At 43.4% G+C, this 26,898-nt stretch overlaps 1 protein-coding gene across 3 annotated transcripts in view; it reads left to right on the forward strand.

Moving 5' to 3' along the window:
* The window catches only part of KCNJ16 (potassium inwardly rectifying channel subfamily J member 16), a 35,319-nt gene extending 16,646 nt beyond the window's left edge, over window positions 1-18,673 (forward strand). For all 3 annotated transcript variants that reach the window (XM_027786878.2, XM_027786877.2, XM_027786880.2), the window contains one exon: window positions 14,215-18,673. In XM_027786878.2, the coding sequence (XP_027642679.1) occupies window positions 14,291-15,580 (1,290 nt within the window). In that variant the 5' untranslated portion in view covers window positions 14,215-14,290 and the 3' untranslated portion in view covers window positions 15,581-18,673. The remainder of the gene's footprint in view (window positions 1-14,214) is intronic.
* Window positions 18,674-26,898: the final 8,225 nt, after the last annotated feature.

Here is a 26,898-nt window from a genome sequence, read left to right on the forward strand (position 1 = left end):
GGATAGGAGCTTGATTTGATTCTTCATCTTTTCATCCTCTATTGCAAAAGCACACTAGTCGTCCATCCTGTCTGGCAGGACCCAATGCTGCAACCTCAGAAGCCATTGTGCTGCTTTTCACAATGAATTGTTCATTTTTGTGTAGTTTGCAGTCATGTAGTAGCACTGGATCCTCTTTTTAAAGCAGTTAAATTTGTGTCTTAAGAGTGCAGACGGGGAGAATATGCTTCAGCTACTCAAATGTTATTTGTGGTGACATGCCTGATTGGAGAATTGGAAGACTAGAGAGTGTTTCAGCCCTTAATTTCCTGTGAAAAGATTCAGCTGAGGAAGCATTGAATTTTTGGTTTTTCTTTGCTGTCAACATGGTAGAGGGTAGTAGGTCAATAGTAGGCTGAGTAGATCTAAGAATTTACATTTGATAAAGAGCAATAGTCTTTATCAAACAATACAGGCAATGTCAATGAACAACCACTTTTTCAGAAAACTTTCCCTGCACCCCAATGGAAAACCAAGACAGGGATTCACTAGATGTGGAATGAAGACTCATCTGGATAAAAGAGTAAAACCAGCTGGATTTTTGATGTGTATAAGAACCAAAGCCATGTCCATTCCTGAGACAACTTCAGACCTTCAGACACAAAGGATCTCCAGTTCTTTTTAAAATGTTCTCTGTTTTCAAATTAGCACCTGATGCTGTGTACATCACTGCCAGGGCACTGATTCTGTGCTGCAGTACCTTGTTTCTTTGCAAGCCTGCATCCTGGCAGTGAGCAGAGCTGAGCTAACTCTAGTGACCTGATCTCTGACATAGACAGTTTTGCTCTCCAAGAAATGCCAGACCTTAGCATCTATGGGAGAACATGCACACTTTCTAACTGGCATTCTCTCACTCAAAGATAGCTCAATTTAAGACAAATCTGAACAACTGAGATGATATTCACTTAATACATATAAAAGTAGATGCCATAAAACACAGCCTACTTTCCACCAGAAATCCCAATGGGGAAATCCAAATATTTCTATTTCCACTCACAAGCTTTAACTAGCTGTTTGACTATTAATGAAAATCCTTTTAGTTTTCCACAACTGAGTGAGAACTCTTTCCAGGAGTGGCCTGTGGTGAGATTTCTAGTGTGCTCCTGCTTTGGGTAGACTAAGAATATTAATCTTTTCATGGTATTTTGTCACCACAGCTAGCTATTCCCCGAAGAAATAAGGCAACTGGTACCTCATGCAAAAAAACACCAAAAACCCTACAAGTAACCCTTGGACAGCTTCTATAAGTTTCTGTTGTTCAGGTCTCAGAAAGATTTGATTTAGACTTTTTCAATGGGAATAAGTAATTAGTGCTCTGCTTTATCTACATGAGTCTGTTCAAATCGAGTTAAATGATTGGTGTGGCAGAGTTTTGGATTGAGGTGCAGTTGCCCCGGTAACAATCGAGAGTGAAATCAGAACCTTTTGAACAGCCAGTGGAATGTGGTTCTACTTGGATGACAATAGGTCAAAGCATTTTAATGGGTAAAAATGTAATCCAGTACAATAGGATTTATTGCCACTATGTCATCAGATTGACACTATTCCTGCAAATTCTTTAGCTTGTGACAGGCTTCAACTGAAATCTGTTTAGTGGAAAAACTTGTAAAATGCCATTAATCATTTTGTTTTCCAAATCAACCAAAGAGTCTGTATGTCTCAGGGGGTTAGAAGGAATATCTTCCAAGTGAGTGAAATTCAACCTCTCTGCACAAAGCCCTAATGAATGGCTGTTCTGGACACAATAAATGGTTCTAAGAACTCAAGGCACATTTCTGCAGGGTGCTGAGTACTCTGGTCCAAGTCTATTGGAGAACTTCCGCACTTGCTTAATTTTACACTAACAAAATAGTTTCCAGTGATTTCTAGGATGGTTATTCATGCTCTTAAACCTGATTGTATTTGCTGACAGACAAGACCTTGCAGGATTAAGTCCTAAACCAACACTAGAAGAAAAGATTCCCTGTTCAGTATGGCAAGGGCATGGGGCAATATTTCATCCCTTCTGCTGACATTTTTCCAACTTCTGCAATAACGATCCTTTTATTCGGAAAGATCCCAGAGTGCTGTCTAAACTAATAAAATGCAGCCACAGCTAGGAGCAACAATGCATAAGATCAGGACAGGAGAATACGTTGCCTGCAGCTTTAAGGAAATGTTAGGTTAGGGTGCCAAAATCTGCCCCTCTACCCTGAAGCCAAAAGCACGAAGGGCTTGGCTCGACACCCTTTGGGATGTCCGCAAGGGACCTCTGTCACACAGAGATGTCTAGAGCCATCTATTTTGGAGACAGTATAGCAGAAATGAGCCTTAACATTCATCGTAGGTGGGCACCCCATTGAACCTTCTACCAGTTCTTTCAAATAGATGGATGTCATTCTCATTCGGTTTTATTTAATATGAAAAGCAGATTCTCCTCAATCATATGTCTGGTGCATATCCTTTCATTGTTGATAGGAGGGTTTTGCAACAATAAAACTTCAAGCTAGTAAGTATTCCTTCTTTGGAATTATTATGTAGTTACAAAGAACAATTGAGCCAGACAATGACACAACCTGTTTCTTGTCTTCCTCAATGGGAAATGGGCTTTGAGTTTTGTGAGGATGTTCATAAACAGCCAAGGGTGTGTAAGGCGAAGAATGACCTCAAAGCTGAGTTTTACACAGGAGAACAAAGAGATCTTAAATCCTGATTTGAAAAACACCCGAAGACCAAATCAATGGCATAATATCATAATTATCAACACGCGTCATAATGTTGCTGGAACCCACTCGCCGCTTCTGCCTTTAAACACAAGTAAACACAAGCTCCTCTCCTAATTGCTGTGCAGCTGTCAAGCTTTGTAAATGATGTTTGTGCTGGCAGTAGCTGGGAGATAACTTCATCTATCTAGCATTCGTACAGACTGGAGATTCATCCTTGCTTCTTTCCATGGGATGCTTTGTGACATTATTGTTTTCAGATTGCTTTCCCTTTGTTACAGTACTTCTGGCTTCCTTCCAGAACCTTTTAGGTTACTTTTTAGTCTCCTTAATCTGTACTTTCTCTCCTGAGCATAATCAGCATTGCAGTTGCTCCCAGATTAAGACACCCAAGTGGTGTGGCTTGCTTTTTCTGTGGGAAACACCACTTTATGTTTTTCACAGACTTCATTCCCTGAAGATCTTTTCATTACGAAGTGAATACAGCTTAACACTATACAAAATGTTCCTAAGGAAGAATGCCACCAGTCCAAACTCATGTGATTCGGAGCTTGTCAGGCCTTGATAGTGATTTGAGGTTTAATTAATCACCTACAGCTTTGCATGACTTTTGAATGACTCTGGCTTTGTGGCAGGAGAAAGTGATGCTTTCACTCGGTTTTACTCACTGAAAACAGGACTAAAAATGACCCAGGGAAAACACAGGCTGCATATGTCACTTTTGAATTCAATTTTGTGGATCGATCATTTATCTAACTCCCAACTAATTTGGAGTGGATCAGGGCACAGTGAAAGTTAAATTTCAAACCAGAGGGTGAAATTCTATTTAGGCATGCTGCTGTCTCTGGTGACAGCACCTCTGTAAAGTTAATATGTAATAAACGAGAGACACATTTGTTTCACAGGTCCATAGCACCTGTGAGGAAAAACAGAAAAGTTATTTCTCAAAACAATCTTTGGGAATTGCTCTGGCAATAAAATCCACTCTACTTTAGTTTAGGTATCTTTTTTCATGAGTGTTGACATTTGTAATGTAACAGGTTTTTATTTGATGTATTTTTGTTAACATCGTCTTGATAAGATCTGCTCACTTGTTCACAGTGTTTGCCTTTGAGAAGTAAAACAGGAAAAACACGGCTGACTGAACAGGTTCATGACAAACATCTTGAAATGAGCTGAACTTCCCATAAGTAGCTCACTCAGAAAGTGAAAATCTGCCAGGCAAAGGGCAGCCACAGAGGCACAGATCATGGGCAGTAAGGGAGGCATAGTCAGCCTCTGTGCAAATCACTGGGAGACAAAAATCCTATGACACCCCCCCCCTCCAAATTCACTGTTTTTAATTAAAGGCAACTTCTTTGTATTTTTTTAAGAAGCACTGCCATTTTTGGAAACAGTTTGATATTTTCAACAAAAAATAATCTATTAACTTCCCCTGAGACAGCTGAGGAATTTGCTGATTGCATAAAGTCATTATGATGGGACTGAGAAACTGGTCTGTAGCATTCCTCAAGTGGTTCATTGTAAAACCTTCCACAAGTACTGTACCTCTCTGGCTCCAGTCTCAGGAAGATTTGAAGCAGGCTTACATTCATTCTTACTGTGCTCTTATAATTAAACATATGCATGAATATCTTTCTTAGATTTAAACCCAGTGCCTTAGCTTTTAGGTTGTCTGCATCCTGCATGCCTGGCCTGAGGTTCCTCTCAAGTCCTTCACAAGCTGAAGAAACTGCCTACGATTGACATGTCCATTCCTTGGGAAGTCCATGGAAGAAGTCATTGGGATTTACTGACAAAACAGTTTGGCAAGTGCAGGTTTTACATATAGTGGTTGAAACATGGGTACAAAAATAAAGAAAAAAATATTTAGGAAATTACATTAAAAAATATTAGCAGTAGTCAACAGAAATCAAGTGAAGAATAAAACGAGGTATCTTTTTAGACTGCGTGAGGTGGGTTGTGAAAGCCATTTTCAGTGCCTGTTACAATGAACATCACATGCACAGTGTGGAAAGCGATAGCACAGCAAGAATAAAAGTTATCTTCACTCAACAACCATTGAGAATTCAGAAGTCATGTCTGAAAGAAGCATCCTGTTCCCAAATTTCCGATAGACCTCAGTGGAGTTAAGTAACAATATGGGAAGCCAACATTCTGCCAAAATCTGAACAACAAAAAAAGAAGGTTTAAAAAAGCCCTTGTTCCTTAGAAAGTATTGCTGTAATTCCAGCAAGCCAAGCCAGTTCTGAAGAGCATGGATGGATGCTGCCTGTGGTGATACTAAGAATCCCAGCAGCTAGAGCTGATCCAAAACAAGAAATCAAAGACAACCCCTTTGCTGACTTCAGTAGGACTTGGATCAGGTCTGATCTCTGAAACCATTTAATATATTTCACAGGCTTTTAAAAAGTAGTGACATATATAGCCTGACAAATGTGGAAGCATATTTTGGTTTGGATGAAGAACCTGAAACGCGGGAGGCTGTGCAGGACTATGGGCCTTGGCTGAGCAGCCCTAGTCAAAGGTGCTCCATGATATCTTCTGCCAGGCTAGAGAGAAAAACACATTTAGGCGTATCAGAGGTGGACTTCTGCTGTATCTATATTCACAAGTGAGAGTCATACAAAGCTGCTTAGAAAAGCAAATAGTGATTCTTGACCCTAGCAGTGATTGATAAATTAACTTCTTGAAGCAGAGTATTTGCCTGGTTCATCTGCCTGCATGTGTTGATGTCAGCCACAGATTTTTCTGGTGCTTTTCCTAAATAAAAAAGCACTGATACATTGTTTGACTTGATCCTTAGCTAATACTTATCTCAACCTCTTTGATTTGGGAATCAATCTAGAAAGCTGAGACAGAAGGGTTTTTTTTTTATGGTATTTCCTAAAAATAAAGTAGGTCATAGTGGATGTGATTCATTTTATTTACATGTTTTATTTAGATTTTTTTTTCTTCTCACTTCCATTTCCTCAAAGGAGTAATGCAGAATTGTATTTTCACTGTTAAACCCTACTTTAGTTTTGAAAATGTAAAGGCTTTGGTGGTTTAATTGGCATTTGGGGTATTTTAGTAGGTGGGATGATACAGCTTCGGAGGATTATAGTGGAATTCCTGCCGAGGTCAGCAGCCCAAAGCTGAGATCAGTAGAAACTTGCAAGTGCTCCTCCTGTCTGTCCTGGATAGCCCTTAGAAGTTAGTAACTGGTGTCAAGCTACATCTTAGAGGTGGGGGAAAAAATACCAGAGATCCTCAGGCTCCCTACTCATTTTTTACTTCTCTCATCTGTTGAACAGAGCTCACTCATGCTGTTAACTTGGGATTATGCTTTATTTTATTCTATTCCTTGTATGAAACACAATAGCAAGGCATCTGATCCAAACTCCATTGACACCAACACAAGGCTTCGCATTGTCAAAGCTGCAGCCATTGGAATTGGTAGGATCAAAACTTGCACGGGCAACGTAAGGGGTTCTCTGATCTTCACATAACCCTTTGGTTAAATACACATAACCTTTTCTTCTCTCAGTTGTTTTTGCTATGCCTGCAGACACAGAGAACTGCAGGACCAGGGAGCAGCGAGGTACATAGGACTGCGGGAGCTAACGGTAGTGCCACAAGAAGTGCAGCCCTGTATCTGTACCTTTCTTATTCTACAGAAGAATATATATATATACTCTAATTAAGAATATATATATACTCGAATAAAGAACACAACCAGAAAGACAGTGACTTCGTGTTCTTATGTCACACTGCCCTTCCCTGGCTATTTGCCTTCCCTGGATATTTGGTTTACAATGTACTCCAAAAAACAGGAAAAAAAGGAGTATGCTTTCTGCCTCAGGAAGCAGGGTTGCACAGCGTGACGTAAAGGAAACGGTCCCTGAGACTGTAAGAACCCTTTCAGAATCTCAGCTCTTGCCCGCCCCCCAAATCCTACTTCGTTAATAACCTGTTGTGTTTTAAAAGATATAACAGCACTGAACTGCAGCAAATAACAGAGCTGAGGGTGTTGGCTCCGTTAAATGAAAGTGGTCAGCATTATCTAATCTGATTCTGTCATTGTTCATGACCTGCCACTTACCTATTGTTGAATACATTATTATATTACATCATGTCTATTAAGAGCTGCAACAAACTGTTCTACTGTTCCGTGCCAGCAATATGTGGTGGAAAAGTTCCTCGAAGAATTTTTCTGTGCCTCTGTAGGCTGAGTGTAATCCATAAGGCTTGATGCGTGGAGAAATCCCACCACACACCTCTGCAGAACTATTGAAATGAACCTTCACTGTGCGTCGGCGCAGACATGAGTGTGTCAGGGGAGGACGGAGGAGGAAATTATAATTCACGCTAACACTTGTATTCGATTGCCTCACAGCTAACTTGTATTAAAGCCCAGGGGATTCTGCCTGCTGCAGTAAGGAATAGGTTGGCTACTGGTTTCCGGAGAAAGACAACTGGATATAAAATACATCTTTTCAGCTACTCCATGTCTGCATGTCTGGTAGATTTTCCAGGATGTGTACCAGCTCTACCAGTTTTAAGAAGTAAGGCTACAGGGGCCTGACCAGAAATAGAGGTGCTCTGGTCCTATCAGCTCAATACCAAAACGCAAATGGCTCATAGCTGCTGGGAGGAGAACCAGGAGGAGGAATTTTCAGGCAGGAGGAGATGCCCCCTGGCAGGTGTGGGCTGTGCTAGGTGCACAGCAGGGTCACCCTGGAGGGTTGGGTGCTCAGGTGCTCCCATTCACTTGGTTGCACTGTTGTGCTTGTGGTCTTGGCTCATCAGGGCAGCCCTGGGCCCGTGGGTGCACTGGGGCTGCACCCAGCCTGGGTGCCATGTCTACCCACCCACAGCTGCACTAGCGGGGGGGATGTGGTGTTCCCTGGGCCTGTGGGTGCACTGGGGCTGGACCCAGCCTGGGTGCCATGTCTACCCACCCACAGCTGCACTAGCGGGGGGGATGTGGTGTTGTGCTGGCGAGTACATGCTGTGTCTGGTCGCCTTAGCACAGGAGCTGCTGAGAGCTGAGGGTTAAAAGGAGGAAGAGAGTCCTGAGAGTCAACAGTTTTAGGTTTCCCCCTGCCAAATCGTCTGAGACAAAGAATGGCAGTGAGGCCCGAAATCAAGACTTTCAAGTTGCCAGCACTTTCCATTTCTCATGGTATTTCAGTGTTTCCACTGGCTTGTTCCTGGCTAAAACCATGCAGTGCATACAGTGCAAATAAATTAAAATAGACATTTTCAGCTTTCTACAGATTTTGGGAATTGCTCTGAGTGGTAAGCAGGGGGCTGGTTCATTTTTAACCTGTCCTGTGGCTCTGAAACAGGCAACCAGCCCTCAACAAGGAGCAGCTTTCAAAGCCTGTCCTCTCAAACTTAGGGGGCCAAAATTCTTTCCTTTTTTCTTTTTTTTTCTTTTTTTTCTTTTTTTTTTTTGGTTTTGTTTTAAAGAGATCTGGTTTCACTTAGATGAATTAAATGTCAATATATCTGTTACTGTGAGTTGTTCCAGTGTAGATTACAGCACTATTGCATGACTGGAAAACCTGCGCAGAGGTCGTCTGGTCTGTGCTGTTTACGTCTATCTTTTAAGATGTTTAATAAACAAGCACGTCTATATTGATACTTTTAAAACTGTTTAATTAACAAGCACTTATATATTGATACTTTTAAAAATGTTTACTAAACAAGCACTTACATATTGCTACTTTTTAACATGTTTAATAAACAAGCACTTACATATTGATACTTTAGGTCTTGTTTGTGTACAGAGGTATTGAATAAGAAGTCTAAGAAATACACTTTTTCTCCAGCTCTGAGCTTCACCTGTTAGAAGTTTCCTTTTATTTCTGTAGCTGCAATCTTCTCTTCCGCTGTTGAAAGACCCGTATACACAAGATTACAGCGAGGAGAGGTCTTCCGTGCCAGGTGACGCTTGCAGAGCTGTGTGTTGCAGCCTGACAGCCATGCTGCTGGGTGAACCGCAGCCCTACCAGCCTCCACTGCACTCCGTCATCTAAGCTAAAGTGATGGGAACAGCAAAACTTTTTTTTTTTAAAGGGCGGGTTGAACCATTTAAAAGCTTCGCTCCGGAGGCTTCAAAGGCGTTATTATGGATGTAGGAAAGTTCTGTGATTGAAGCTCCCGCTGGGCTGTGCTTCACTCTGGTAAAGTCAGCACAAAAGCATGTACTGATCTGAAAGCACTCTAGGTCATGCTTTGTCGTGGGAGCCCCTCTCCTGCATCCTTGCTCCCTAGAGATCCAACTCTGCGTTCAGTTGAGGGGATGTTCCAGCCCCCCTCACCTTATAAAGGTGCCCTTTAGTCATTTGCGGGGATCTGATCTGAGATGAGGAACATCAAATATAAAAAAAAAGCCCGCTTGTAACATAAAGCCGTGCTCATCAGTATCTTGCACCTGACCCGTTAGATACGAGGACTATCAGACACTTTCTGAAACTGTGAACATCATTGTGCTTTTTTGTTCTGCCAGAGGAGACAAGTGAAAGCTTTCACAATGTAAAGATAAGTCTGTCTTGTGGGTTAGGGTGATCAGCCTTCCAAGCCAAGCAGGCAGTAGTTTCAGCACAGTTGCGGGTGTCCTGGAGTGTACCTGTTGGAGGCTGCGAGCAAACACCTCCGTGGCCAGCCGTGGGGTGCGCGTGGTACAAGACATACAAACGGTGAATTGGGATGTGTGCCAGCCCTGCTCTGGGGATTACCTACCAGAAGCAGGAAAACTGGCTGTATCAGGAGCAGTTAGGTGCCTTTGCAAAGAAGAATCCTAATGCTGCCCTATAATAGATTCATTTAGATTTTGTGGGTGGTGGCTTTTTTTTTGTTTTGTTTGGTTTGGTTTTTTTTAAAGAAGCGAATACTTGAGTCAATTCCAAAGCAGCTCAAAAGGTTTCTACTTGTCACATTTCTGGTCTCTGAGCTGCAAGCCTTCCAGGGTTACACAACTATGACTAAAACTGGAAACCTTTCAGACCATTTCCAAGATGCAGCAGGAAACTGAGGTGATTGCTAAACTGATGCTAGAGAGAGATCCACTTCCATGTGTGTGGGGTTAGAGTACGCAATTGCATTCGGAGGTTTCGAGTTGTTTTCTTTTTGATTTAATCTCAGAACAGAATTATTCTGCAACCCAGATCTTCACATTGTTTTGCTTAATGTTTTACAAACAGGCTGTTGACTGAAGTTGTCACTGAAAAAAAATTCACCCCTACTTGTTTACATAATGGGAAAATATAGTCATAAAAGGGGCGTAGCAACAACTTGTTAGGTATTAAGTTAAGGTGCAATATAGGGATTATCCTCATAAAACACTGAGCTCTAAACTTAAAATGTCAAAATTAAATTGACAACTACATTTAGTGGAAGTTTTTAAAAGGCTAAACTTGATGCTTAAGGCTTTTAAGTTACTGTTATTCTGAATGAGCTGATGAAAATCCAGAGTTCAAATTCCTTTGGTACAGCGGTTCTTTTTGAGAGGAACTAGATGAAAATTATGAATATGATAAGAAGGCTTGCTTCTGCCAGTGTTTGCTTTGTGTTAGCTCTTCACTGGGCATAAATAGGTGCTGAGGTTTTTGCTGTTTCTGCTGCTGCACTGCTTTATGACCTTTGAAATACCTGCCTTTCTCCTATATCTAATTGGGGTGAAATTTTCAAAGATACCAGTTTGGGGGGGTCAATATGCAGGCCCCATAAACACAGGTCTCTAGAGCAGTTCTGTGCCTCCCTGAGCATGTTCCAGTATCCAACACAGTAAGAACCTAACCCTGGCTTAAATAATTAAGAATATATGTTGATTTTCTGAACTGAGCCTGATACATATATGCTTTAGGAGTATTTCTGAACCCTTTCTAGCATTTATCTTAATGATTTTTTTGTGATTTCTCTGTTTCTTTCTTCTGACTATCCTGCACAGCTTCACTGCTCCATTTTTGTCTCTGAGAAGTTTTTTATTTGGGAGCAAAATAAGTTTCTAAAAATGGTTAGCAAAGGTACTGAAAATTTAGCACACTTTCTTTTCTGAACAACGGAACAGTATGCAAAAGAGGTTCATGATGTGTATAAACATACCCAGAAATACAGGGGGGAAAAAACCCCAGCCACGGAAAATAGAAGAAAGACAAAAACGGGCGAGGGTTTGTGTGTTAGTGTTAGAGGAAGGTGAAAACGCTTCCTGACAACATCTGAGAATCATTTGCAGCAACCGATCCATGAGCTTTAGTGAGTAGAGAATGTTTTTAAATCCTCCCCCACCCCCTTTGCTAATCTTTACCAGGTAGTAAGACCTTTAATGTAATTCGTATGGCTTTCTTAGGGATGTGTAAAATACTTCCATTTTGAAAAATCAGATTTTTGAAATGTCGCTAAGATTTAAGTTTGTAAGTCTGGTTGTGAGTCTGTGGTCTTCTCTCCTTTAAAATTTGGTAATAATAATAGTCTTCAGACTGTTTTGCAATAGTCAGCATGTCTCAGTAAAGTAAGTGATGAACATCTGGCTTCACAGCCTCACTGCCTCTGGTTTGGAATAGGAAAATCACGTGCCTCTTTCAAAGTGTCCCCATGAATGAAGTACAGATCGTAATACAGACTTACTAATTCAGAACCATTGAAGGGTATTTTTTTAGACTTAAATGATAAACATCGGACAATGTAAAAGAAGTTATTAATTACGATGCATGATTATTATCGCACTTGAGAGACTTTAAGAGGTAGCCTGGAAAAGTTTAGACTTGGCTTACCTTTAAGACCCCCAAACCACTGGGTGACATTTTTAGATGGTTTTGAGTGGCTGAGAAGGCTATTTCCTAAGACTTACAGGCACATTTGGGATTTTAGGTCATCTGGGGCACGTCTCCACTGTGCAAGGCCAAACATCTCTGAGCAATCCAATTTTCAACATGACGGAGAAAGATTAACACAGATTCTGAGAGCAATATATGTCCGTTAATGTTGCTCTGCACTGATCCTTTTTTACTCCATCCAGCTTCAATTCTAGATTGTTTGGTTCTGGTTTAGGAAGCTCTACATCACCTTCCCTTTCTTATTACAGACATATTTTTGAATGTTCTGAAAATCCAGTCTAGTGGATGTTTTGTTTATACCAGTCAAAAAACCATCCCAGGCATCCATGAGCATATATGTATTACTACAACCTACATGATAGTAGTAGGAGAGACCCTAAGCAGAGTCAGAGCTCCTAATGCAAGAATTGCCTCCTGTGTGTGACAGACTACCATAAACTCAAAGTGGAGTTAGCCACATCGCTACATGTCTGACAGCCGACAGTCCATGAGTCTTGCCAGCACCAACAAAATCTAAAGATATTGCCAGCAAAACACTGTTTTTGAAATATGATGATTTGCTGATGGCAACAGCAGTGAGTGGAATCAGCTCAGCAGTCTGATTCATGAACTGTTCAGCCCTTTTAGGGTCCCAGGACGTTTGTGAGTATTTTCAAGGAAATCTAGTTTGATTCAGTCAATAAGAAAAACAGCACAAGCCTAAGTATGTTTTTTATTTAAGATTATATTGGCTCCTGATTACAATTTGCTGCATTTTCACACCTCACAATATGAGGTTCTTAAAAAAATAACCGTTTCCAGTTTTTGTTTGTTGTTAAATATGACTTATAAAATGTTAGGTCAAGAGTCTTCAATAGACTAGGCTACGCTGTTTGTTTTAAAGCTATGAGTAAAGCGAGTCATATGAATGTTTCCAAAGACTGTATTCCAAGAAGTATTTTTGGAAACATTAATGTTGTGTTTTTTAATGAAGGCCACATTCTGAGGCTACGACACCATATGTCACATTCATTTCTGTACTGGAAAAAAAAAAAAAAAAAAAAAAGACAAGAAAAAAGAAATGGAAACTATGTTTGGCTTTTAAGTGTTTTTGGATTAGTGTCTATGCATGCTTGTCATTGTTCCTTGGATGAGAGAAGAGTTCTCGGTCTGTTAATCTAGTCCATCCAATATATATTACACTCTATGGGCCTGCCTTGAAGTGTGTGCAGTCATTTATACTCAGGCAAACTGAATGAAGAGCTGAGGAAAAAGTTTACCACTAGGAAACTTTTTTTTAATTTCATTTTCCATTAATATGTTGGCTTCATTGTAAACCTACCTCTGAACTTTTGTCAGCTGAAACCAGCTTAAAAATGGGAAAAAGGACTTGTCATTTTTCCATTGAAAACTTAACATTTTTTGGAGTAATGACAGGTTTTCCTCAAAAATATTGGCTTTTGTTTCCTTCAGAAATATCAGGTAGAAGCATGATATATGGCAAAAATTGTGAGTTGCTCTAGCTGCGTACCCTATAGCTTCTGACCTGTCAGCGTTTTGTGTGTTAGCAGTTGGGATATGGCAGCATGAGCTGGAGACCTGCAGGAAAAGGCATTTGCTGTATCCTACAAGTGATTCATCAGCATCCTGTAACTGATTACTTCAGCTAAGTCTTTCCTTTTTTATTGGATTCCAGTTGATGAGTTCTCAGTTTCTAACATAAGTTCTTGTTATTAGTCACTAAACGTATAGCCTAGCACTTCGTACTGCTGGAGTTCATATGGTTGCAATCTGCAAAGACATCAGGTTTTTTTCTCTGATCTGACAGAGGAATCTCCTAATTCACATCACTTCCTAAATTTGTGTCATCCACAAATTTTATTAACGTACTGCATGTTTGTTTCAAACTCATTAATAAAGATTTAAATACTTTTTGGCAGCCGGATTTTTTTGTTTTGTTTTGTTTTAAGGAATGATTTGAGAGGCTTCCCAGGACCTCAGAGAGGTTTCTTTTTCAATTGAAATGTAAATACTTTTCTACAAATTGAACAAATATGTCTCTGTAGCACTAGCCTAGTAAAGTTCAGTTCCATGACCAGGCATTTCTGGGCAATACTGAAACACAAACAGTGATGAATGATTGTGTGTTTGATACGTTTTCTGATTAAAACATGTTAGCACTTAATTCGCCTGTCCATGCTACAGAATCTTATGTACAAATGACAGTGTTTTCCTATGCATTTCTTCTAATGGAGGAAAACAAACAACCATGCAACAAATATTTACTACCTCAAATATTTGCCTAACTTTAAGGGGGTTCATGGCATTCCTGTGACAGTTCATGACAGCCCATCCTGATTTGAGTGTCACTTCACCAGAACATTAGAAGAGATATTCACAGTGGGGTCACCACAGACTGGTTTGATTTCTGGTTTTATCTGCATACCAGATTTTAGGATTGATATGGACATTTCTAACTAGTTGAATTTCTGGCTGCCTCATATTTCCAGGCCTAAGTTTTTTCGCTATGTTTTTAAATGAATGTCAGAGTCTGTAGTCTTCAGAAAATTGCTCATGATGGCCAGAGAGTGAATATATTTAGATTTGGTGTTACACAGTTCTGGCATAGGACATTAAAACAAAAATAAACTTTTTCTTCTATTTCATAGGTTTCCAATGAACAAAGAAAACAAATAGCCCCTGGGACCACAAGTGTGTTCTGTAAACTGGTGCCACGAGGCAACTATGAGAAAGATGACTGAACAGAGCGGGTGCTATAAGCCCGTTAACATACAGGGAAATAAGATCAGTTACCAACGCACTTGTCAAGAAAGCCCTGAAATGGGGATGAAAAGATTGCAGAAGCGATTTCTCCACAAGGATGGCAGCTGCAATGTGTACTTCAAACACATCTTTGGGGAATGGGAGAGCTATGTAGTGGACATATTTACCACACTGGTGGACATCAAGTGGCGCCATATGTTTGTGATATTCTCATTGTCATATGTTCTTTCATGGTTGTTCTTTGGACTAGTCTTCTGGTTGATAGCAATCCAACACGGAGATTTATTCAATGATGAAGAAATAACCCCCTGTGTTGCAAACGTCCATAGCTTCACAGGAGCATTCCTGTTCTCCCTTGAAACCCAAACGACCATCGGTTACGGTTACCGCTGTGTTACAGAAGAGTGCTCCGTTGCAATCCTCATGGTTATCCTACAGTCAGTGTTAAGCTGCATTATTGATACCTTCATCATCGGAGCAGCCTTGGCAAAAATGGCCACGGCTCGAAAGAGGGCACAAACCATTCGGTTCAGCTACTATGCTGTAGTGGGCTTAAGGGATGACAAATTTTGCCTCATGTGGCGCATTGGTGATTTCCGACCAAATCACATGGTTGAGGGCTCTGTACGAGCTCAGCTTCTGCGCTACAAGGAAGACAAGGAGGGCAGAATGACGATGGAGTACAAGGACTTGAAGCTGCTAAATGACCAGATCATACTTGTTACACCGGTGACAGTCGTACATGAAATTGATAGTGAGAGCCCCTTGTATGGTCTAGATCGGAAAGCTCTGGCCAAGGACAACTTTGAAATCCTGGTCACATTTGTCTACACGGGTGATTCAACAGGAACATCACATCAGTCAAGAAGTTCGTATGTCCCCAGAGAGATTCTGTGGGGCCATAGGTTTAACGATGTCTTACATGTAAAGAAAAAATACTATAAGGTAGATTGCTTACAGTTTGAAGAAACCACAGAAGTTTATGCTCCTCACTGCAGTGCCATGCAACTGGATCGGAAGGAGCAAGAATGGAACCGAAGCGAGAAGACACGGGAAAAAGAAGCAGAGACGTCAGCACTGGAGATCAAGCCTTTTAGTACTAACCAAAAGTCATTTAGTGCAGTTGCCCTCATCACCAGTTGTGAAGATCCAGAAGACCCAGTGACAACTATCAGCCAGCCTTCTGGAGCAGTTTCTTATCAGAAAGCAGCTGTGACCTTAAGTAGGCTGTCAATGGAGTCCCAAATCTAGCTTTTTACTGCCATGAAAATCACTTCCAACAAATTGTCCCATCATAGCTTTTAGAATATAGACAATGAACTCATATGCACAAGTATTTATATTATAAACCTCGCTGACAGCGTGCCCACATTGTAATACATTGCTGAGCTGCTAGAAGAAGTTTCACACTGGTTAGCGTGGGTATCAGTAACAGATTAGCATTGGCACAAGAAAACAGCTCACATTTGGGTTGACTAGACAGCTACTGTACTTGAGCAAACTTCTTGTAAACTTTATTACCCTGCAGGGACCAATGTTGGACATACCCAGAGATAGATAATGATCTAGGCAGGGAACAAAACCAATGTAGTGTGCCCTCTAGGTCAGATTTTTCAAAGCTGCCTAATTTATTTGGAAAGCCAGTTCCCAGTCTCCCCAGGAGGCTCCGAAACTCCCCTGCGATCGCAGCGAACAGTGACTCTCATCATGCCCAAACCCTGATCCCCGGGTTACACTGGGGAATCCACGGGGATGTTCTTCGTAGGAAGGAGAGAACTGGCAAGGATAAGTGAACACACAGTTGCTTTGGACACCTGCTTACACCCTGCCTAGTGCTGTGGGATCCACAGTGGGATCCTGGGGAACTTTTCTCATTTCCGAGCCATGAGCCACGTGCTGTCAGCTGGCTTGGGGATGTGGGCAGGTTTTTGACGTGGCTCCGCGGCTGGGAGGGCTGGCCAAACTGGCTCCTTCACACTGTGCAGAAATCAAAACGAGACCTCATGTTTGAAATTGAAATCAGCAAAATCAGACTGAGCCTCAGAGATCATGCTTTTAGAGCGAGCTGTGCAATATTTTAAATCAAAACACCTTTCATTTCAGAATGTCACCTTTGTTTTCCTTTTTAGTGTACTATGCTTCTTTAAAAAGACAAAGATCAATCTGGAGACCAAACAGTGTGATTTTGTTGAAACGAAATACGTTTGTTCATCTGAAATGACTGGGTAAAAATTATCCTTTGCAGAGAAATTCAACATACTCAGCTGTCAGATCAGCTTGGAAAAAGGGGAATGTTAATGTTTTGAAGTTCTCTGTGACATGGACATTCTGTGCTCTGCACATCTCTGCAGTTATTCAATAAGCAATATCTCATGATGCTTTTTCCCCCGATGATTATGGTTAATTTGCATTGTATCTAATTACCATGCTAACGTAAAAATAATTATCTCTGAATTTGTGGTTACTTAAAATGGGATTTATCTCACCTGACCTCAGCCATCAAGAGATCGTTTGTCTACTTGTCGAGGCTCTCTGCGGTTACTGGAACTCTTCTTCTGTCTTCACAGGGGAGTTCATCCCATCTTACTCTGGCTTTTTAGGGAGCTGAAGGCAATAGGATGTGTTTATCCTGGAAATGTTCATCCCTTTCCATTTATTGTTGAAGGAGATGAGATGACTGTTGTGGAAATGCTGGCTAACTTTAGGCTGCTAAAATTAGGTCTGACGAGTCATCCACATCAGTCTGACTAATTGAACGTTTTTATGAGCTCATCACATTTAAGGAAGAAAAATAGCATGCTGAATCTTTTCCCTGAAATTTGCTGCATATAGTAGTATTGCTGTGTTATTTTAATGTATCTTGCATTTCTCTTTTTCTAGCACTTGTCTTTGGATATTTGTGATCCCTTCAGGTAAAACCAAGCATATTAGCAAGCCTGGGGGGGAGATGGTTGTTCCAAAGCTCATTAATTGCCTATTTTATATGCTGAATCATCAGCAGCATCACTGCAGTAGAAAACATTGTATTGTATCCTGGATTTGAGCACTGGCAGGCACTGGGGAAACAATCTAAAAACATGGAAAGGAGTGTAAGAAAATGTGTAAGGGTCTCAGTACTTACGTGGTGTCGGAAAAAACACCATCCGGATTGTATAAAATAGAATACAACCTTCAAGACATGTGAAGTAATCCTTCCGCACCCCTCTTTGAAAGCTCTTGGCTGAATTACCTTGTTCTATGTTGGACACTGCACTTTGGGAAAGCCATGGAACAATTTGAAGGGAATCCAGAGATCTAGAAAACACGTCAGTGAGGAAGTAGGGAAATAAGGTGTTTCAGTCCAAAAAAGCGTTAGGAAGCAAAGAAACCGTTCTCAAACACAAAAATTGAAGCTCGGGAGAGAGGGACAATCTGTTGCCTGCAGCTGGTGGGTAGGACAGGAAAACATGGGCTTAAACTGAAGGCAAAGAGTTTGAAGTTAATTAGGAAACACTGCCATTAAGGCAGCAAAGCACTGACAGGTCTGTGGGGTGTGTAATCTCTGTGGTGATGGCTCTGGGGAGCCTGCTGGAGAAAACGACTCGCAGGAGTGATACAGAATGGTCAGATGTTGAGCTTTCCAACCCTGTTTTTCTGTGATCCTGTGATTTTTAGAAAAAGGGAATGTCTAACCTGAAATCTGCTTACCTGGTCACTTTACAAGTACTTACACACATTCGCTTAATCACGTAGGTAAAGCTACTCGGAGAGATGAGCTCCTACTGAGATACATAATCAGAATCCCCAAAAGAACTTCAAAGGGTGCATATTTCAGGTGCTGTTTGTAAAAGCAGTTTCCCCTGTTGAGCTGTGAATCTCAGCTGCCTTCCCCTCTCCCAGTTATGTACTGTGTGAGCCTCTTGCGGTGAAAAAAATTCTTTCCTCAGAATGACTTTCCTGTAAGTGAAAGTACCAGGAGTCTGATTTAGCATTTTGTCACATGCTTCTTGGTACAGATACATATAAATATGTGAGCATGTAGAGTAATGTATGCATTGGCATATAAGTCAACCACTAACTGACGAGGGTCAGGAAGAAACTTCTCTCCTGGGCATGTTAATTCGTAACAGGCTACTATACAGTTTCTTCTACTTTTATCTACAGCATCTGATACCAGCCAGTGCTGGAGACAGGATACTGGTTGAACCCCTGGTCTCAACCCATCTGGCTTTTTCTGGTTTTCTCTGTTTGATATTTTTATTTCATTTATCACAGTACAAAAACTAGGTTTAATAATGTATAGTAACGCATGCATTGCATTTTTATGAATACAGACACAGAAATAAAGAACATGCCTCTACCATACACCTTGTGAGAGCACATTTCACTTTTCTTCCCTTCAGCCACAGTTTTAAGCTTCCGTACCTTATGCGTTAAGAAGTCATGGAAAGATTTATAAGAGGCAGAGTCATCTTTTGACTTTAAAAGGTGCCAAATTACAAGAAAACTCACAAAGTTATGTACAGACTCTGTGAAAGCTTCTTAGCATGGACTTGGTTTGTTTGGAGGAACGTGCCAAACACAGACATGCACACACATGTGTCTGTGTTCCAGTCACACCCAGAGCTTGCACACTTCACCTGCAACCTCCTCACCCACTGAAGGATCTTGGATAGCACCAGGCGGATAAGGCAGGAATGGGCAAAGGTGTGGAAGGGATACACAGCCACACAAAACGTGCACACTCCTTCCTTAACTATCATTTAGGTGGTGCCTGACTGCGCTCCTGGGAGAGCTAGTTCTTGCATCCTCCTTGCCTAGGAGGGGACCTAGGAAAGACTTGAAGCACACTGGTGTGCAGCAGCTTTGGGTAAGTAGGAGAGAGAATATTCCTTACCCATCTGCTTTTTCTAGATGAGGATGTTTTCCTTTTGGGGTTTTTTGTGTGTAGGTGGGTTTTTTTAATGTTATTCATCCCCATTACAGAGCTGACCCATGCAAAAGCAAGCAAGCCTCTCAGAAACCCAACAAAAGTAGTAACGTGTATCCTCACAGCAGAAGCACAGACCTTGCCCCTGACTCAACCCTAATGAAATGGTGGTGTAGAGGACTGAAGGTGGGTTAATTAACATTGACAATATACAGCTGTGGGCTGGCTTCAGGGGTGGGGGCGTTGGCTGATGTAGATAAGGTGCGGCTGTGGCTGGTTCTGTTAAGCGGTTGGGCAGCCAAGGAAAAGAGAGGAGGAAGAAGCAGAGAGAAGAGAGGAGGGTCAGTCAGTCGGTGAGTCAGTCAGTCAGTGTGCCCTGGATGAGGAGAAACTAGGAGAAGGCAGCAGAGGCACTGGCATGAAAAGTATGTTGGTAGGTGATGGTAAAAGACCTTGTTGTAGCGGGCTAGTTTGGAGAGTGCTATGACACCATAGAAAGTGCCCACCAGCCCAAAAGTAAGTGTCTGGCACTTACTGGCTGCGTTCTGGGCTGCTCAGTGAGTTGGGAAGCACAAGTACCCTCCTGCTCTTCCAGAGCATCGCATATGCTCCTTGGGTCTTCAGAAAGTCAGGACCTTGGGCTGAAGCTCAGCAGCTTCTTCCCAGCCACGAAGAGGCAGCGACCGGCATCTCCTTCTGCCTCAGCTGGAAGTCACTCATCCGGTTCCTGTCTTTTCCACAAAATTTACCAGATGAAGCAAAATTTTAACAACAAAGAGAAAACACAACCACTTTGCATTGGACTCCTTAATCCTGATTATAGCTTATTATTGATTATTACTGATAATTATAGATTATTATTGGTTATTTTCTCTTGGAAAGCAGCACTATTGTTCTGGGTCAAGATTAGTTTATGTCAAAAGGAATATAATAAGATTATTATATAATTTATTTTTCCAGCTTTGCCTACCACTGTTCATTAAGGCAGCTGGCACTTCCTCCCCCATTATCATGTATCATTTAGTGCATATTTTCTGTGAAGTCGATTTTCAGATGTGGGACATGACAGATTTTGTTTGTCCCTTGTTTCTTCCACACTGTGCAGGAGGTCTGACTCGAGCTGCCTTCCTGACCTGCAGCGTTACGGTTACGCAGGGACATTCCCCTCAGGAAATAACAGGTACTTTTCAGGGTAGCAGAAGTGTTTGTGTGGGAAGAAAGAAAATAATATTGCCTGTAAGCGCTTTTTTTAGCTCTTAAATCTTTGCTGGTTTTGAGCTGGGAACCTGTAAACAGAAGGAGTTGGTGTCTCTGCGGTGGGCCCAAGGGGCCCATGTGGGGAAGCATCTGACAATAAATTCACTTCCAAGCAGACAAGGGGAAGCACGACAGAAATGAAATGAGAATGAAACCAGGAGCAGCTACAGTCTTAGTCTGGGCTGAAAAATGTGAATCGGTGTTTTCATGGGGCTTAAAATCACAGCACAGGAGCTAATTCTGGGATTTGAAGCTTTTCTTGGGGTCAGTCCCTGTGGCTGAGGAAATGCTGGGGGAATCAGATAAAACATCCAGCAAAAACAGTGTGGAGTTGGATAATTCCGGTCCGGGATCATGTTGCCCCCTGAAAGTGAGGATTTTTTGAAGCTGCCACCTGTTAGTTGGCGTTTGCTCCATGCTCACAACACAAACTACCCAGGGCTATCAGAACCGCCTCAGAATTCCCGGCTCAGGTGCATCCCCCAGACCCTGCGGGTCCCTGAGCCCAGCACACACCCAGGCAGGGATGCTCCCAGCCACCTCCAAACAGCGGCCAAGCTTCGCATTTTCCAGGCCCTACCCACCACCCCAGCGGCCTGCAGCCCCCAGCCCCGCACCCAGACCATCAGCCCCCGCAGCCCCCGGCCCGCACAGACCATCAGCCCTGCAGCCCCTGGCTCTGCAGCCCCCGGTCCCGCAGCCCCCGGCCCCGCACAGACCATCAGCCCCGCAGCCCCCGGCCCGCACAGACCATCAGCCCCGCAGCCCCTGGCTCTGCAGCCCCCGGTCCCGCAGCCCCCGGCCCCGCACAGACCATCAGCCCCGCAGCCCCCGGTCCCGCAGCCCCCGGCCCCGCACAGACCATCAGCCCCGCAGCCCCTGGTCCCGCAGCCCGCGGCCGCGCCGGGCACTTGGGCGCCACCTGGCGGCAGCCCGAGGGGAGGCCGCGCCCCCCGCCCCGCCGGGTCCCTCCCGCCCGCCGCGGGCTCAGCTTTGCGCGGTTGCGCAGCCGTGGGGATGGGGGGTCCCGGCGCGCTGGCCCCAGCCAGGGGCTCCTGCCCTTCTCCAGCGGCACGAGAACCTGGTAGCGAAGCCCCGGTGCCGCCTGCCCAGCCCCGGCAAAGCTGGTAGCAGCGGTCAGGCCCATTGCTGCCTTCCCAGGCTCCAACTCAGAAAGAAACAACCCGACTCAGAAAGAAAACGATTTCGGTGTAAAACCTGATTTGACACGTGCTCCATCCAGCTGATTTATTCTATATCATTGCTTTTTATATATAGAAGCAAAAGCTGAGAGGTTGCTGGGTTTGCCAGCTTAGGTATATATAGCCAGCCAGAACTGGCCGCGCTCCACCAGGAACTTTTCAAATAGGGCAATGATCTATTTGTGGCCAAAGATCCTTACTTCAGGAGGTATCAGTGACAAGAAGCAAAAAGCTGCTTGTTTGTTTGGGCCAGGGGACATGTGTGCATGTAGAAAGGCAACACTAACGTTTATTATGTAAAACTACACACAGAAGAGCTCCAAAATAGAAATGCCTTAATAATTATCTCATATTCAGTGCCATGTCCACTTCTGAATGCACATTTTCCATTGAACAGCTTCGTGCGTTCTCTCACGCATGGGAGTAGCTCCAATTAAACATCTGCTGAACCATCTATATCATCATCCTCCTTCACATCCTCTCTTCAGGCTCCCCTTCGCCGACGCGGCTGTAGGAAGCTCCACAACTGTCAGGCAGCTGGTCCGCTGTGACTACTGGGCATGGTGCTTGTTCCTTGTGTTTCCCCATCTTTGATCACAGGGTGTCTCTCAGACTTGCCTGACAGGGAAGGGACTATTTTTGGTCTGATGTTCATTTGGCACGATTCCTGCTTGGTCCAGGTGCCAAAATGAGCTGATGGCCTTTATGTGACTGTGGTACAAAAGAGCAGTGGAGAGGAGACCATCGCAAAGCTTCCCCAGTACCACTGCTCCGTATGGTGGCTCAGTGAAATGTCTGTGTCAGGCATCTCCAGCACAAATCTTGACAGAGAAATGCTTCGTGGTGACAGCCATGCCCTAAACGGGGCATGAAAGGTAGGAATTGGGCGTAAATGGGTAGGTCTCTTTTCCGATCTCCAAGTGGAAATCAAAAAAGACCCTGGTGAGTGTACCCAAGGGGTAACCTTCCTTGCCCACCCAGGTCAAGGGCCTTACTCATGTTAAGTACATCTGACCCCACCAATTTCAATGGAACACTTTCCAGAGTGACCTGTGATAGGATGTGAGTCGAGAAACAAAATCTGGTAAGTACTTTATTGCAGTTCTTGGAATTACTCACCGTATATACTGATTAACACCTCCTCTCTTCAGTGATCACTTTTTCCATAGGCAAAAAATCCACCTTTCTTTTGCCACTTGTTTCACTTGAGAGGGTACAGCAGAGTGCCATTCCTGAGTTGGCAACCCCTCCCATTTCATCCCTCTTTTATTTGAGAAGTACCAGGTAAAGCTATTAAATACAATCACACAAAACATCAGCCCTGCACACCTTTACACACCACCAGCCCTTTCCCAACGCCCTCCAGCAAACCTACAGCTGATAGTCCAGCAGTCCCACAACCACAGCCCTCCTTTGGTATGGTGTGTACCGAAGATGTGGAGGGGTGACCTGGAAAACCTTATACTGGTGTTAACAATACTCAGGAAGCTGGGTGTAAAGCTCCAGCAGGGAAAATCGCAGTATGTGAGCACATAGCTGCACATGTGGATGTGGGACCCAGACAGCTCCCATCCCTTTCCTTACATTAGCCTTAAGAAAAGGGGATGGTGCCTGCCAATTCCATCTCAAGTTTCATCCCTCTGAAATATGTGCACTTTCACCAGCTGTATATTTGGCCCAGGGTAATTACTGTAGTGCTAATTTTACCTGAGATGATGAAAGCACTGGAACAGCCTAACCATCTAAAGGGAGGTGATACTTACAGCTGATTCAATCTTCTGGGTCCTTTTCTGAGCAAGGAAGTCATGGCTTTGACTTGTAGATTTGCTCCTTAGGGAGGCTTCTTCTTACAAGAGTTAGCTGAAACACAACTGAGGCTAGAAAAGAGCGAGGTCAAGGATACTTGTGTGCTGGAAAATAAAAGCACTGAGTACTGAAGTGTTGCCTTGTAGTAAATTACCTTATGCAGATTAAATTACTCAAATAGATCTGCTTCTTTTCTTTTCTCTCCTGTGAGAGAAGCCACTTCCAGACACCAAAAGCACAAAGATGCTTGAAAGTCTTCATTTCTTTCTGGACCTTCCAAAAAGATTCAAAGTCAATTGACATTTCTAATGAAGATTCAGAACAGACACTTATTCCATCCAAACCAGTTCAGCTTGAAAAAATTACAGTGAAGTACGGTCAGAGGAAAAGCAATTTGCCAGAGCTTGAAGAGTGTGAATAATGCAAAGCAAACAGCTCTCTGCAGCATTCACTTGTGCTTTCAAGTACGCTCACCTGAATTGTGTACCCATCCTGGCTTCACCTGGAGGTTCTGGAGACCAGCATCACAGAAGGTGATCAAGGAAAGATGAGCTGGCTGGTGATGTCTAACTTCTGTAAACTTGGATGATTTTTTTGTGTTTCTTTTTCTTTTTTTTTTTAACAAAAGACCCAGAAATGACTGGCATTGCTGGCACTCGGTCCTGAGCACTGGAGTCACCCATCGGGAAAGATGAACAAAGCCAGTCCGTTGTGCTCTGCTCTGGTCTGTTCTGCAAAGGGGTTTTTTTGATGTCACCTTTGCTGTCAGAGAGCACCAGCACCTTCCAGTGCTGTAACAAGTGACATGACAAGCTGCTGTTCATTTTCTTTATCTCTTTGTCTCTCTGGCTCACTCTTTACTCTTTGCCACTGGCTGCCTCTACATGTGATCCCTGGCCTTTGTCAAATCAAGATAGTCAGATCCTGGTGGTGAATGTGCCCTCTGCCCGAGCCCCTTGCTGATGGCCTCAGCACGCGTTCGGCTCCCAGGTTAGGTGTGTGCTTAGATCAAAGTGAAACATGTATCCAGGCACTGCTCTGAATACAGGTTTGCTGGTCTGAGGTCTTCAGGGAGGGTGGGCTGCTGCCTGTAATCAGCCCGTCTTCTTCATGAGCGATGGACCAGCGGCATGTTTCTGCAGATCGCTTCACACCAACAACAAACTGCAGAAAACCCTATGGCTGCAGGCTGGGAAGGGGCTGGCAGGGAGCCCTGCACCCCCACCCCCACCCCCCACCCCCAGGCAACCTGCTCTCTGCAGCACCCGCTGGCGTGCCTGAAGAGCAAGCACAGCCCTGGGACACCGCCGGGGGCCTGGGACCTGTGATGCCACCAGCAGACCATGCTGTCACCGGGTCTCACCGGCACTGTGGCCTGCAGCAGCTTTGACTTTTTAACTGATTTTTTAATAGTTGATGGGAAATGGCACAATCCTTTCCCCTCCAGTCTCTGTCACAAGGTTGCTTAATAGAGTTTGGGCATTAGCTCAAATAATACCAGAGGATCAAAGCCAACTTTTGAAGTATTAGAGAGATTACAAAGAAAAGCGCGGCTCATGCCTTCTGAGGTGCAACACTTCCTAGTGCAGAATAAGGGAGAGCCTCCTTCTGTGGCCACCCTTTCCCTCTGTCTGTGCATCTTGATCAGGCCAAAACAGAGCACAGGACATGCAGTTTGGCCCAAATTTTAATGCAGGATGCCCAAGGGATGGTGGGGAATCTTTCTTCCCTTGTGCATCTGCATAAATGAAAGGCAGAATTTAGCCTGGAAGCAAGAAATGGCATCAGAAAAGCAAATAAGCAGAATGAGATCATGATAGCAGAAGAAAGGAAGCTGTGGCATTTGCTTGCCGAAGATTATTTCCTCTCTGACGACAGATTTTTCAAATGACAGAGGTGTTTTAGTGGGTGGGCCTTGGAGGGCTGGTCCAAATAATCAGTCAAAAACAATATCAGGAAGTTTAACCAACAATTTGAGCTTGGGTTGGTTTTACTCATCTGTTCAATTTTAGTTTTGAGGGAAATTTAGGAAGGTGCCAGCTAATTTAATTTGTCTACCTCCTTCCCAGCCACACAGACGTTACGAGCAGGGCTGGCCTGCCACTTTGTGCCAGCGATCTGCTCCTCTGATTGCTCAGGCGACGTGTCTGCTGGCCAGGCTGTGTTCGCCCAGCTTGGCTGCCTGGCCGGGAGGTGCAGGCATGGGCAAGAAGGGATGCTGTGCTGGCTGTGCAAAGTTTCGGGGCTCTCCCAGCCAAGGTGGGATTGCTCAGCACCAGCACCTACCGCTCAAGGACCCTCTTCGGTGCACCTGCAGACCCTGGTACAGGAAATGCTGCATTCAGTCGTGTTGATGGTGCTTTGTCACACGTACATACACACAGTCACCCGGTCCCCTCTCAGGGAGAGGTCTGCACCACTGCCATCAAGATGGAAGTTCACGTTTGATGTAAATAGGCACAGGGCTGGCTCCTCAGGAAACCTACCCTTGGTTTCTACCATGTTTTCATTCCACAGTGGCAAATGATCTAACTGTCTGTTTTTAGCAAAGTTTATTTGCTTTCCAGGAGAGAAAATAAACTCTGATATTGTCGTTTACCTTGTGGCCATGGACTCCAGACAACTTCTTATGTTCTGGTACAAACTGATAGAAAACACTGAGGACGTTTGCATCTAAGCTAATATACTAAAATAAAAAGTGTAAGAAAGCAAGGAGAGCAGTAGTTTGTGTGGTGTTAACACAAATAAGATATTTCTGAGTTTATAAATGCATTTTTCACTGGAGTGGATACAGTGATAGGTAAAAAAGTACAGAGATAATAAATGACTGTCAGCAGAAATGCGATATGCATATTGCAGTGCAGGAAGACCATGTAGGGTTTTAACAGAGGTCCTCTGAGTCACTTCTGGGTATAGTGTTCTGCTGTTGGAAGCAGGATTCGTCCTGTACCCACATATTTCACATCATCTTTCTCTCAGGAGCTACCAAACGTCACCCGAGAAAGTCAAACTGCTCAACTTGAATCACATTGGTGAACCAAGTTGTGTGGTACAGATAGGTCAGTAGGAGAGTTGCAGAAAAGGCATGTACTTTAATTTTGCTTAGAAAAGGCAAAAGGTTTCTAGCTCTTTCTAGTGCAACTGACTTTTTATTCTTTCTTGCCACTCCTTTTCCCATTGGAAATTTTCCACATTTCCGCCTATGGTGGCACACGCACGGTGACAGAGGCCGAAGCAGGTCTCTGCTTCATCCCTCCTCTTACAGCCACGGTGAAATGAAGCACTAGTCTGTCATTCCCCCTTCACCCTGCACAGAACACCAGAAGGTAGGTTAATTTTCTTACTTTTTTTCCCCCTAACCAGGATGCTGGTGCCAGGAAGGTTGGCAGTAAGAT

Source organism: Falco peregrinus, chromosome 2 (assembly GCF_023634155.1).
Source record: "Falco peregrinus isolate bFalPer1 chromosome 2, bFalPer1.pri, whole genome shotgun sequence".
NCBI lineage: Eukaryota > Metazoa > Chordata > Aves > Falconiformes > Falconidae > Falco > Falco peregrinus.